At 34.6% G+C, this 13,452-nt stretch overlaps 1 protein-coding gene across 1 annotated transcript in view; it reads left to right on the top strand.

The window, feature by feature from the left end:
* Nucleotides 1-13,452, top strand: part of EYS (eyes shut homolog) — a 1,642,163-nt gene that overhangs the window by 510,374 nt on the left and 1,118,337 nt on the right. Inside the window, exon 17 of the mRNA XM_029223300.1 lies at nucleotides 8,070-8,215. Within this exon, the coding sequence (XP_029079133.1) occupies nucleotides 8,070-8,215 (146 nt within the window). The remainder of the gene's footprint in view (nucleotides 1-8,069; nucleotides 8,216-13,452) is intronic.

The raw sequence follows: 13,452 nt of genomic DNA, 5'->3' as shown, positions 1-13,452 counted from the left end.
TATTTTCTATTTCTTCCTGGTCAGTCTCAGAAGATTGTGCTTTTTCTAAGAATGTGTCCATTTCTTACAGGTTGTCCATTTTATTGGCATATAGTTGCTTGTAGTAATCTCTCATGATCCTTTGTATTTCTACAGTGTCAGTTTTTACTTCTCCTTTTTCATTTCTAATTCTATTGATTTGAGTCTTCTCCCTTTTTCTCTTGATGAGTCTGGCTAAAATTTCACAATGTGTATGGAAACACAAAAGACCCCAAATAGCCAAAGAAATCTTGAGAAAGAAAACTGGAGCTGGATGGATCAGGCTCCTGGACTTATGACTCTACTACAAAGCTACAGTAATCCAGACAGTATGGTACCAGCACAAAACAGAAATATAGATCACTGGAACAGGATAGAGGGCCCAGAGATAAACCCATGTACATAGGTCACCTTATTTTTGATAAAGGTGACAAGAATATACAATGAAGAAAAGACAGACTCTTCAATAAGTGGTTCTGGGAAAACAGGATAGCTACCTGTAAAAGAATGAAATTAGAACACTCCCTAACACCATACACAAAAATAAACTAGAAATGAATTAAAGACCTACCTGTAAGGGCAGACACTATAAAACTCTTAGATGAAAACATAAGCAGAACACTCTATGACATAAATCACAGCAAGATCCTTTTTGACCCACCTCCTGGAGAAATGGAAATAAAAACAAAAATAAACAAATGGGACCTAATGTAACTTAAAAGCTTTTGCACAGCCATGGAAAGCATAAACAAGATGAAAAGACAACCCTCAGACTGGGAGAAAATATTTGCAAATGAAGCAACTGACAAAGGATTAATCACCAAATTTTACAAGCAGCTCATGCAGTTCAATATCAAAAAATCAAACAATATAATCCAAAAATGGGCAGAAGACCTAAATAGACATTTCTCTAAAGAACATATACAGATTGCCAACAAACACATGAAAGAATGCTCAACGTCACTAATCATTAGAGAAATGCAAATCAAAACTAAAATGTGGTATCACCTCACACCAATCAGAATGGCCATCATCAAAATATCTACAAACAATAAATGCTGGAGAGGGTGTGGAGAAAAGGGGACTCTGTTGCACTGTTGGTGGGAATGTAAATTGATACAGCTACTATGGAGAACAGTATGGAGGTTCCTTAGAAAGCTAAAAATAGAACTACCATATGACCCAGAAATCCCACTACTGGGCATATACCCTGAGAAAACCATAATCCAAAAGGAGTCATGCACTGCAATGTTCATTTCAGCTCTATTTACAATAACCAGGACAGGGAAGCAACCTAAATGTCCATTGACAGATGAATGGATAAAGAAGATATGGCACATATATACAATGGAATATTACTCAGCCATAAAGAAAAACGAAACTAAGTTATTTGTTGTGAGGTGGATGGACCTAGGGTCTGTTATACAGAGTGAAGTAAGTCAGAAAGAGACAAACAAATACTCTATGTTAACACATATATATGGAATAAAAAAAATGTTTATGAAGAACCTAGGGGCAGGACAGGAATAAAGGCACAGACATAGAGAATGGACTTGAAGACATGGGGAGTGGGAAGGGTAAGCTGGGACGAAGTGAGAGCATGGCTTGAACATACATACACTACCAAATGTGAAATAGATAGTGGGAAGCAGCCGCATAGCACAGGGAGAGCAGCTCGGTGCTTTGTGAACACCTGGAGGGGTGGGATAGGGATGGTGGGAAGGGGTGCAAGAGGGAGGAGATATGGGGATATATGTATAAGCATAGCTGATTCACTCTGTTATACAGCAGAAACTAACACACCATTGTAAAACAATTATACTCAAATAAAGATGTTAAAAAAAGAATCCTCTATACTTTGTCTTGGATCTGTTAATATGATTTAATCAATACAGTCACTATATTTTAAAATAAGTCATATTTCTAGAAGCATAAAAACAATTTCTCTACTTATTAATTCTTTACTCATCTGAAGTAAGATAAAAAAACAAGATGAAAGACTAATATAAAGCAGAGGTTCATCTTAGGGCTCTATGCCCCTGTGATTATCTTGCATCTTTCCATCTGTTTTCATCATGGAAAAATCGCCTCATGTAAATTACAATTACTCTTCTTAATCTCAACTTTATTTTAATGTATTGAAGTTTTTTTCAGAAGTCACCTGTTAAAATGCATTTTGGTGATTGGAAAAGTACGTTGAAAATATAAGTAAAAATTTTTATATTACTATCAAATTAAAAGAAATTTAAACAAAAATGTTCAAAACCTTGACAACCTATTTAATTCCACTGAAACTTTTGAAATAAAAGGCTTATCTTTTAATTGGAACATCTAGGGTCATTTGTAGAGATGTGGATGGATCTAGAAACTGTCATACAGAGTGAAGTAAGTCAGAAAGAGAAAAACAAATATCGTATATTAACACATATATGTGGAACCTAGAAAAGTGATACAGATGAACCGGTTTGCAGGGCAGAAACAGAGACACAGATTTAGAGAACAAATGTATGGACCCCAAGGGGAGAAAGTGGCGGTAGGGTGTGGTAGTGTGAGGAATTGGGAGATTGGGATTGACATATATACACTAATATGTATAAAATTGATAATTAATAAGAACCTGCTGTAAAAAAAAGTAAAATAAAATTCAAAAATCAAGAAAAATTTGAAAAAATAATATATTACATATTTCATGGTCTTAATTGTTTCTTTGAAGTAGAATATGTTTACTATGTGCATTCTTTTAAAAGTGGTTAAAGTTTCATCAAAAAGAAGAAATGTTTTAGAGACTTTTAGTATATAGTACAATAACTATTATAAAATTAAATGGGTCACTTAAGATGTTAATAAAAAGGTTCAATTTTGTTTTTTTCCCCTCATCCTAGGTAGATGTGTTCTGAATAAAGAAGGGATGGGAACCTCCCCAGGTAATAATAGAAGGAAGTGCTGAAGGGATAGGGTCCTTTAGCCAGAGGCCAGTAGGAGGAAATGTCTGTCGAGGATCCTTTGACACAACCATGCACTTTCATTTTCTAAGTGTCTGAAGGGCCAGGTTAAGTGCAGAGAGAACAAATTGGGAGTGTTCAACACTGTGCTTGCCTCTCCTAGTGAGAGGTGTAGGGGTGAGTGGGGAGGAAAGAGAAAGAGAAAGGGAGGTGGGGGGAAGAGTGGGAAGGAGGGAAAGAGAGTACATATATATACATTAATTTTCCTGGGAAAGACTATACACAGAGATTCAAGGTAGAAGCTCTATTCTGGAATAAAGATTTGATCTTCATGGAAATTTGCCCTAATATGGTGTGATAAATGAATATAAGTTTTAGTAAAAACTATAGAAGGATCCACAAAGCTAAACGTTAGATGGTAATTATAATTGAAAAATTAGCAAAGGATAATTCTGGGTAGGTAAGAAAATCTAATCTTGACATACCTTCTCTAAGCTACCACACAGACAAACAAACAAACAAACAAACAAAAGCTATTATGGGTTTTCTTGTGTATGTTCATTTGTTTTGTTTTTTAGACTCCACATATAAGTAAAATCATATGGAATTTGTCTTTCTCTGTCTGATTTATTTTACTTAGCATAATACACTATAGGTGCATCCATGTTTTTGCAAATGGTAACATTTCATTTTTTATGGTTTAATAATATTCCACTGTGTGTAAATACTACATCTTCTTTATCCATTCATCTGTTGATGGACATTTAGGTTGCTTCCATATCTTGGTTATAGTAAATAATGCTCTTTTGAACACTAGGGTGCAGATATCTTTTCAAATTAGTGTTTTCATTTTCTTCGGGCAAATACCTAGAAAGAGAATTTCTGGATCGTATGGAAGTTCTATTTTTTATTTTTTGAGAAACCTCCATACTGTTTTCCATAGCAGCTGCAACAATTTATCTTCCTACCAACAGTGCACAAGTGTTCACTTTTCTCCACATCATTGACAACACTTGTTATTTCTTGTCTTTTTGTTAAAAGCCATTCTGAAAGGTGTGAAGTGATATCTCACAGACAGAAAGGACAAATTGGTGGTTGTCAGATGGGTAGGAGGTGGGAGGATGAGTAAAACAGATAAAGGGGTTTAAGAGGTACAAAATTCCAGTTGTAAAATAAATAAGTCACAGGGATGTAACACACAGCCCAGGGATATAACCAATAATATTGTAATAACTTTGTATGGTGACAGATGGTAATTAGACTTATCATTGTGATCATTTTATTATATATTAAATATTGAATCACTATTTTGTATCCCTGAAACTAATATACAATTGTAAGTCAATTAGACTTCAATTAAAAAAAAAAAATCCCACATCTTCACCATAGGAAGACAAAGAACATGAAAATTTTCACATTAACTGATGGAGGAAGTAAATAATAATATGTTTAAAATAATGAAAACAACACTTCTCATTGTTATAAAAAAGAATTTTAGACATAGAAATTGGTTAAACTAAAATGAATCCTATTATGTCAAATTAGAAATGGGGTGTTAGTATGCATTCATGCATTAATATGTATGCTTATAATATACATATATACACACATACACAGAGATATAGATATGGACATATATGTATGCATATACAGACACACATATATGTGTACACACACACACACACACATACACATACACATACAAATTATCTTGAATTCTAAATACCACTCTTCACTTAAAGGAGCCAGGACTCCTAGGAGAAATGGCTGATTTCACATCTAAGACTGGAAAAATGTAAGATAAACCTGGAACATCTTTCTAGAAAGTAAACAAGTGCTCAAAGAATGATGGAGATGGGTCAAAAAGATTCGAGACAGCTTGAAGAGGTTCCCACTATCCGAATCTCACACAAACTGAGTATCAAAATCAATATAATAGTTATATATTTGACACAGTGAATAAAGTAAAAATCATGAATTCATATAGCTACAAATCAATAACTGAATAAATGAATAAATGAATGAAAGAAAATGAAAAGCTCCTCCTAAGAGTCAAAAGTCATCTGGTAAATGTAGAATAAATGATGAGTTGGAAAAGTACCATTTGGCAAATTATATAGAGATGATTCAGTTAGAACCATCAATGAAGAACATCTCTTATTTTAAGTTGGTTGAAATCTCCAGATTCTAGGGTACTGATTTGATCATGAAACCACTCAGGAACCTTTCTATAATCACAGAAAATGAAATTTGGGTGGCAAAAGACAAGGGATATGGATATTTCTTCATTTTCAAAATGAGAGAAATAAAGGAGAAACAGAAAGAGAGGAAGCTCTATAAATTTAATGAATAAATTGCTATTTAGATTAGATTGAGAAAGTCAGTGGTCATTATTATAAATCTATCATTGAGAACAAAGATGTCCTAAAAATAACTTCTAATATTCAACATTTCAGACTACCAAGTAGATTTTGCAACTTTTGGAAATATGATAGAACTGTCCTAAGTACATGCAACAAATGTATAAATTGAAATTAAAGTCATTATATTATGTATTTTGTAGTAATACAACATTTTCAAGTTTATCAGTATGAAAAAATTTATGTCCTGGACATATCTTTTACTGCCACATCTGAGAACACTGTGCCCAGCTCCAGCTTACTCTATGATCACTTGGAATCATCATGGGTTCACTGAGAACACACAACAGCAATTAAGGACAATATCATTAGCAAGTATATCTTGATTTTAGCAAGCATTTACAAGATTCTTTATGGATAGGAAGATATTAGTGAGATAGTGGAGATGGAGAAAATTTTCCCCATTTCAACATACCTTCAGGGAGTCATAGTAACTGGATTAACGTTGCCTTAAAAAAGTGGTTACAGTCATTTCCCTACCATGTTGAGAGCTCTTGAGAAGTACAGTACTCTCTTATACCAGCATGACATTAGACATGCAATTTTAATGCATTCTGTCCAACAGATTCAAAGATTCCACTCTTTCTTTATGATTAACTGGTAAAACCTTTTCTGTCACTTTCTCTAGAAGTTAGCTCTGCTTTTATAGGATTGTACACCTGTCTTTCCTGGCATATCTTTACTGTCCTGGTTTACATGTCCATGTCCCTAAATTGTCTATGAGACTTTCAAAAGTAAAACCAAGCTTATTTACACTTGGGTATGGGTATATGACTAATGTTTGGCATTCAGTAAATTAATGTGTGGTGAATGGGGAGCTTGGATATATTAGATTTCTGGTGGTTATGATTTTTGTTGAAATTATGATTATGTCGAAACAATTAGGAAGAGGTTTCCTCAGAAAATCAGAATAAAGATCTGTCTCAAAAACACTGAGGGACTTCCCTGGTCGTCCAATGGTTAAGATTCTGTGCTTCCACTGCAGGGGGCATGGGTTTGATCCCTGGTCAGGGAACTAAGATCCTGCATGCCATGGTGCAGCCAAAAGAAAGAAAAAAGCATTGAAAGGATATTTGATAAAGCTTTTTTCTAGACTTCTACAAGATGGGGGAGAATTGCAACTATATAGAGCTTGTTTTGCTAAGTGCGCTTTTCTCTCAATTTAATTTTATCTATAGAAATTCGTTCCATGTTTTCATTAATATTTTTATGAATATAGAAGTTAAATTAGGAAAGACTAAATTACTTGTTTCTTCCTCTTAACATTATTTATTTGTTTTATCATCAATTATTTGGTTGTTGCTTTTACTGATGCTATTCCACCAACACATAACTAAAACTAGTCACAATTCATCTAAGGAGGATTGGTCTTCTCCCTTCTGGCAAACAGATACAGACTGACTAGATGTTTAAACATAAACTTGGTGGGCACAATATCCAAGAAGAGACTGAGAATAAATTCAAAGTGATCTTGCCACATGTACTTATATCTGTAGCTGACACAGCTTAGACTACAGAGGAAAGCAGTCAAGAGTCAATTGAGACAGGATCTGACTCAATAGAAGGAAATGCTCATAAGAACAAAGAAATACTTCCAAATAAGGGTTGAGGACAAATATGAACTCAGCAACTCAGAGTCATCAGACGCTGATGCATAAGATAAAGAGGAGACAGCTGGACATTGAAAGGGGGGTCAGATGAAGTTTCTGGAAGTCATTCTCAAAGACAAGGCTTTTGAGAGTCCCTCTGCCCATTAAGTTCATGACACTTTGAACCCAACATCTAATCATTGAATAACATTCAATTTCTGCAACATCTGCTACTATAATTAATCACTAATGAAATTGTTTTGTTAAAAGGATTTAAAAAACATTAATCAGAAGGACTTTAGTATCAGGAAAAAATGTCATTCAATCCATGGAGAGAATAATTTTCAATTTTCAACATAGAATATAGTTAAAGGTGAAATTTATACTATAACAAAAGAAATACAGGTACAGAATTAAGGTCAATAGTATCTATGAAATTCCAGTAATTTTTTACCCAAATACATTCATTTAAAAAAACACTCCCAAATAAAGAACTTTTAAGGAGAAAAACACCTAGAAGATTGTCGGAGGAGGTCATCAAGTGGACTTGACCTTTGGTTGACTCATGAGATGGACCAGGGCAATGGGAGGCTCCTAACTCCATCCCCATTCTTGATATGTGCATCCTCCCACCATTCCCATACTAGGAGCCACATCAAGGATACAGCCTTGAGATGATAATGTGTTATTGAGACCATCTGGATGGTACACGACTAATCCTCCTTAAGGTGTCTATATAAACTCTTAAGATTCTGGTGGGCAGGTTCAGAGATCTACTCATCTTGTGACCTCCCAAGACAAGCCTCTAACTTAAGTTCCCTTACGTATTAAACCTGCAATCTACTGATCTGGGGTGGTCTGCCTCTTTCTTTGGTTTATTCTTGCTCTCTCTATATGGGGTCAGTTTATAATTTGACTTGGGGAACTCCCGAGGTTTTAAACCAACAAAGGTGAATTGTATTTTCTTCAAAGAAAAAAATTAAATGAAAATATTTCAATTTCTGTAAATTTAGTTAAAAGTCTGAAATTTAATATATATATGAATTATGTATATAATGAAATGCTATTTGTTGTTACATTATTTCTCTTTTTTTCTCTAGATTTCTATGTAATTGTGAACCTGAGTATCACGGATCTTTCTGTGAACTGGATATAAATGAATGTGAAATCTCACCTTGTCCCGATGGAGAAAATTGTGTCAAAAGAACAGGTGGATACATCTGCCTCTGTGCTCCTGGTTATTCAGGTAAATTTCTACCTGCTCTGTCTGTATCAACATGTTGGTTGTAAATAACTGGCATCCTCATATCTACTCTGCAAATCCTGAACTAACCTGTTCCATGCAAGTGGGGCAGGAGGAGCAAGAGGCTCTTTGCCTCTTGTAAAAGAAACTAGTAAAAACAAAATTTATGCCTTTTAATCTAAAATTTGCTAAACATTAAGAAATATATGAATTATACATCAAGGTATTTTACATTTTTATGCTTTTTTGAATTGAAGTTTATCTAAAGTATGTTTATATGCTTGTAATACAGAAAAGACATTGTTGTATGAATAATCTAAGAGAAATAGTACTGTTATATCCATTATACAAATGTTACTTTAAAAATATATAAAGAGTAAGTTTAGCTCTTTTAAACATACTTATATGCTAGAAATCAATCCAGGAGCCCTTGTGAATTTAAAGTTCCAGGAGAAAAATACGATTTGGAGCCTGTTGCCTCAATATCAGTCATTCCACAACATGAATTCTATCCAAAAATAAGTGCAAAAGTCATCAATGAACTTAGGAAAGAACATTAGCCCTCTAAACTTCTGCTGAGAATTTGCTTTTATGAAATACAAAAAGCTATATTGTTTTGGCATACTAATATTAATTATGTGGGCCCAGAAAGAATGTATTCAAATCTCAAATCATAATTTATTAATGTCTGAATTCTTCACCACTGGGATCTTTTGGGTTTCTTTCCTGAGAGAAGCTGGCTAAGTGAATCTAATATTAGATTCTATACTCTTAGGAGTAAAAAGCAAAAAACAAAAAAACAAAAAACTAGACAAATAGAACTGATATTGAAAAGCAAAACTGATAAAGAACTAGAAGCATTTCCAGCGAATAAGTGGTCAAAAGCAATAGGAAGCTGACCCCTGAAGAAAATATATACAGGTGTCTTCCTGGGGAATAATGATAGCTTCAGAAAAGGTTACCTTGGTAACAATTGTTACAGACACAGAAGTCTTGGCTGAAATTAAAGAAAAAAAATTGAACTACAGTCTACAGATGTTATTACATAAATAAGAAGCAATACATTCTGGCTATAAAAGTATCTTTTCTAACTTTCATATTGTCCCTCATCTTCCAAATGATTGAGATTTGTACTTGGGACCACACATATCCAACTAGCAATACCATTCCCCATGCTATTGTTTTGCAGCTGCTATCACACTAACATTGTTAAAATAAGAAATGACACACGGAGCTGAATATGACTGAGAAACATGTTTTGTAAAATTACTTGATATAACACATTGTTCTGATACTTTAAATTCATCCTAAAATTTGAAGGATTAATGTGTTCTTTGTTTTTCTTTTCACAACCTATTTCACTGAAAGCTATGGTTCTTAGCATTGTTTCAAAATCTAAGATTGAGTTGCCAATTAGGCACCCCAGTGGAGAAGCTGAGTGCACAGTTGGCTGTATGAGGTGGTCTCCAATTGAAATATACATGTGGGAGTCTTCAGATATACAACTGTGGTGCTGGGTAGGCTCACAAAAGAGTGAGTGTGGATAGAAGAGAGAAGAGGACCAAGGACTGAGCCCAGAGGCACTGCGATATTTAGGGTTCCAGGAGAGAAGGAAGAACTCACAAAGGAAATTTAAAAGAGCAGTCAGTCATACAGGAGGAAAAACAAGAGCAGATAGAGTTTGGAAAGGCATGTAAATTATTTCATGTAGAGGGAGTGATCAATGTTGTCAAATATTATTATGTCAAGTAAAATAAGGACTAAGTATTAACCATTGGCATTAGCAATACAAACGTCATTGGTGACACTGTCAAGGAAGCAGTTTTGCTGGAGTGGAGGGTGCAAAATTCTGTTTGAAGTGGATTTAAGAGAAAATGTGAGAAGAGTGCTGAGATGAATACACAGTTTATTAAACGAATATTTTTATTTTTAAAGAAGGGAACAAGAAATGGAGCAGTAATTTGAGGACAGAGTGAGTTTGAAAATGAAAGGTTTAATTTTTACATTCTGTTTGCTTTTAATTTACATGCTCATTAAATGATGCTGACTCCTGTGTGGAGAATGAAGTAGAGTTTCAGTAATAGAAGCAGAGAGGCCTATCAGAAAGCTTTGGAAATGGTCCAGGTGACAGATTATAGTGAGTTAGATTAGCACTGCCCAGCAGAGGTGGTGAGAAATGCCCTCACCTCGTATGTGCTCCATAAATATTCATGAATGATGAACAGTTAATAAAATATAAATAGTAAAGTGTATCACTGAACTAAATATCATTTTATAAATAATTGATGAGTCAAATTATGTCCCTTTTTATTTTTAATGAAAAATCTTCAACTTCCTCTCATTGATTCATTGGATTCTGAAACACTGTATTTTCAGTTATTTTGGGGTCTCAAGCTTTTTTGGGATGATGCTCACATAAACCCATATTCATATAGCACATATGTATAACTGATTCTTGGGAAGGCCACTTAAGGAATAATGATTCCATGGGCTTCCTTTCAAGCTCTAAATTGGATTTTGTGTGGCCTGTTTTCCAAGGAAAATTTGAATTTTGAACTCAGAAAATTATGCTTGCTTTTTCATTAACTGTATTGTAGGCTTCTCATATTGGAATAAATTAGTTTTCTTCTTAATTTCAGAAAGATTTGTTAGAAGTTTACAAATACCCAACTCACAGGCCATTGTGAAGGGGGTCTCACACCTGGTTTGGTGGTCTGCTATGACCCCTCAGTTGAAATCACTATGCAGTAACTGATGTAACCAAAGTGTCTCTGTAGATGTAGTCAATTCTGAGTTGATTTAGCCTTCATTTCAGGCCAGGTGTATCAGAGACTGGCAGCTGCTAAACTGTTTCCTGGAAGGGTTGGAGGATTCAATTCTCATACTTCTTCTAGAAAGCTATGATCATACAAAGTAATTCATTCATATTTACTCTCTCCTTAATATACATATATTTGAGAGAGATCATAACTTAACATGGTATAGAGCAGATATATTAATTGCCATAGGGAAAAATTATGTAGAAAAGAGATTATAAAGGGCTGGGATAAGGTTAGGAGTTGGGGAGGTGAATTTAAAGAAAGCAATCGGAAAAGGCCTTGAAAAAAACTGGTTTGGATTAAGATTGAAATGCCATTTATATATTGGTAGATACATATATATGTGTATAGATAAATAGATTAAGAGATATCAAAAATCAAAATTGTACTTAATAAACTATAAAGGTGAGAATATTTCCCTAATAATAGATATTTATGTTTTATACATAATCGAACCATTAAGAGATGTGCTACAGCCAGTGGCAGCAGCACAGCATGGCATTGGCTGAAGAGGTGAGCAGGAAACTCAAAGCTCTCTCAAGAATTCTTGTTCACTGACGCCACATTCAAACCTCATTTTTGCCTCTTCCTCCTACCAGATCCTTATCTCCTTTTTCCCAACCTAATTCCATGGCTCACAGTTATAACCACTGCCTTACTTGCATTATCCTGCCTCTGTCTCCTTCCATAACACTCATATCAAAACACCTCTATCCTGAAGTTAATCCCAACCTCCCATATATTTTTCATTCACATGGGTGGCATAGAACAGGAGGAAAAAATACAAGTATGGGTACACAGACACACACACACACACACACACACAGACTCTCACACTCTACATTGGTTGCTCTTACTTTGACTTCCTGACCACAGACCTCAAGGAAGCCGTTGGTGCCTCTGACAGATGCTGCTTCTCACTAATCAATCCAGTTTCCCAGCATCCTAGCTTATTATTTCTGGCTCTCTCTTTTCTTTTTAAATTCCCATCAATCTTCCCTCTATTTAAATTTCAGTTTAAATCTTTGTCTCTCATATTCCTGAGAAAGTAAAAGTGATCAGAAGAGAACTTCTTTCTCTTCCCACTAACAACTAGCATCCTGCAGAGATCTGCAGTCATACACTGTGCTTTTCTCTGGTTTCCCTGTTCCTGTCTGTGGTTATCCCTTCCACCGGTAAATTACTTCTGTCCTTTATCACCTATCATTAAAGGACATTCATCCTGACATTATTTTCTGCAACATAAATTCCTTCATCCATACTATGTCACTACTACCAGCATATAAATATTGATATTAACCTCTTTCTCATCTCATTTTTGAATCTTTCCCTTTTTATATGCTTATTAAACTACATTTCTTTTTTTTAAACAGAATGTCAAATCTGTATCAATTTACATTCCCACCAACAGTGCAAGAGGGTTCCCTTTTCTACACACACTCTCCAGCATTTATTGTTTGTAGATTTTGTGATGATGGCCATTCTGACCAGTGTGAAGTGAGGTCTCATTGCAGTTTTGATTTGCATTCTTTAATGATTAGTAATGTTGAGCATTTTTCATGTGTTTGTCAGCCAGCTGTTTATCTCCTTTGGAGAAATGTCTATTTATGTCTTCCACCCATTTTTTGATTGGGTTATTCATTTTTTGGTATTGAACTGCATGTGTTGTTTGTATATTTTGGAGGTTAATCCTTTGTCAGCTGCTTCATTTGCAAATATTTTCTCTCACTCTGAGGGCTGTCTTTTTGTATTGTTTATGGTTTCCTTTGCTGTGCAAAATCTTTTAAGTTTAATTAGGTCCCATATTTTTATTTTTGTTTTTATTCTCATTACTCTAAGAGGTGGGTCAAAAAAGATCTTGCTGCGATTTATGTCAAAGAGTGTTCTGCCTATGTTTTTCTCTAAGAGTTTTATACTGTCTGGGCTTACATTTAGGTGTTTAATCCATTTTGAGCTTATTTTTGTGTTTGGTTTAGGGAGTGTTCTAATTTCATTTTTTTACATGTAGCTGTCCAGTTTTCCCAGCACCAATTATTAAAGAGGCTGCCATTGCTCCATTGTATATTGTGGCCTCCTTTGTCATAGATTAGGTGACCATAAGTCACCTAATCTCTGGGCTTATCTCTGGGCTTTCTATCCTGTTCCATTGATCTATATTTCTGTTTTTGTGCCAGTACCATACTGTCTTGATTACTGTAGCTTTGTAGTATAGTCTGAAGACAGGGAGTCTGATTCCTCCATCTCTATTTTTTTTTTCTCAAGATTGCTTTTGTTATTTGAGGTCCTTTGTGTTTCCATACAAATTGTAAATTTTTTTGTTCTAATTATGTGAAAAATGCCATTGGTAATTTGATAGGGTTTGCATTGAATCTGTAGTTTGCTTTGGGTACTATAGTCATTTTCACAATACTGATTCTTCCA

The sequence above is a fragment of the Monodon monoceros genome, unplaced genomic scaffold (genome assembly GCF_005190385.1).
Source record: "Monodon monoceros isolate NGI ecotype Baffin Bay Population unplaced genomic scaffold, NGI_Narwhal_1 Super_Scaffold_15, whole genome shotgun sequence".
Taxonomy (NCBI): Eukaryota; Metazoa; Chordata; class Mammalia; order Artiodactyla; family Monodontidae; genus Monodon; species Monodon monoceros.
Note: the sequence above shows the minus strand (reverse complement) of the source record. Positions and strands in the feature narration are given on the sequence as shown.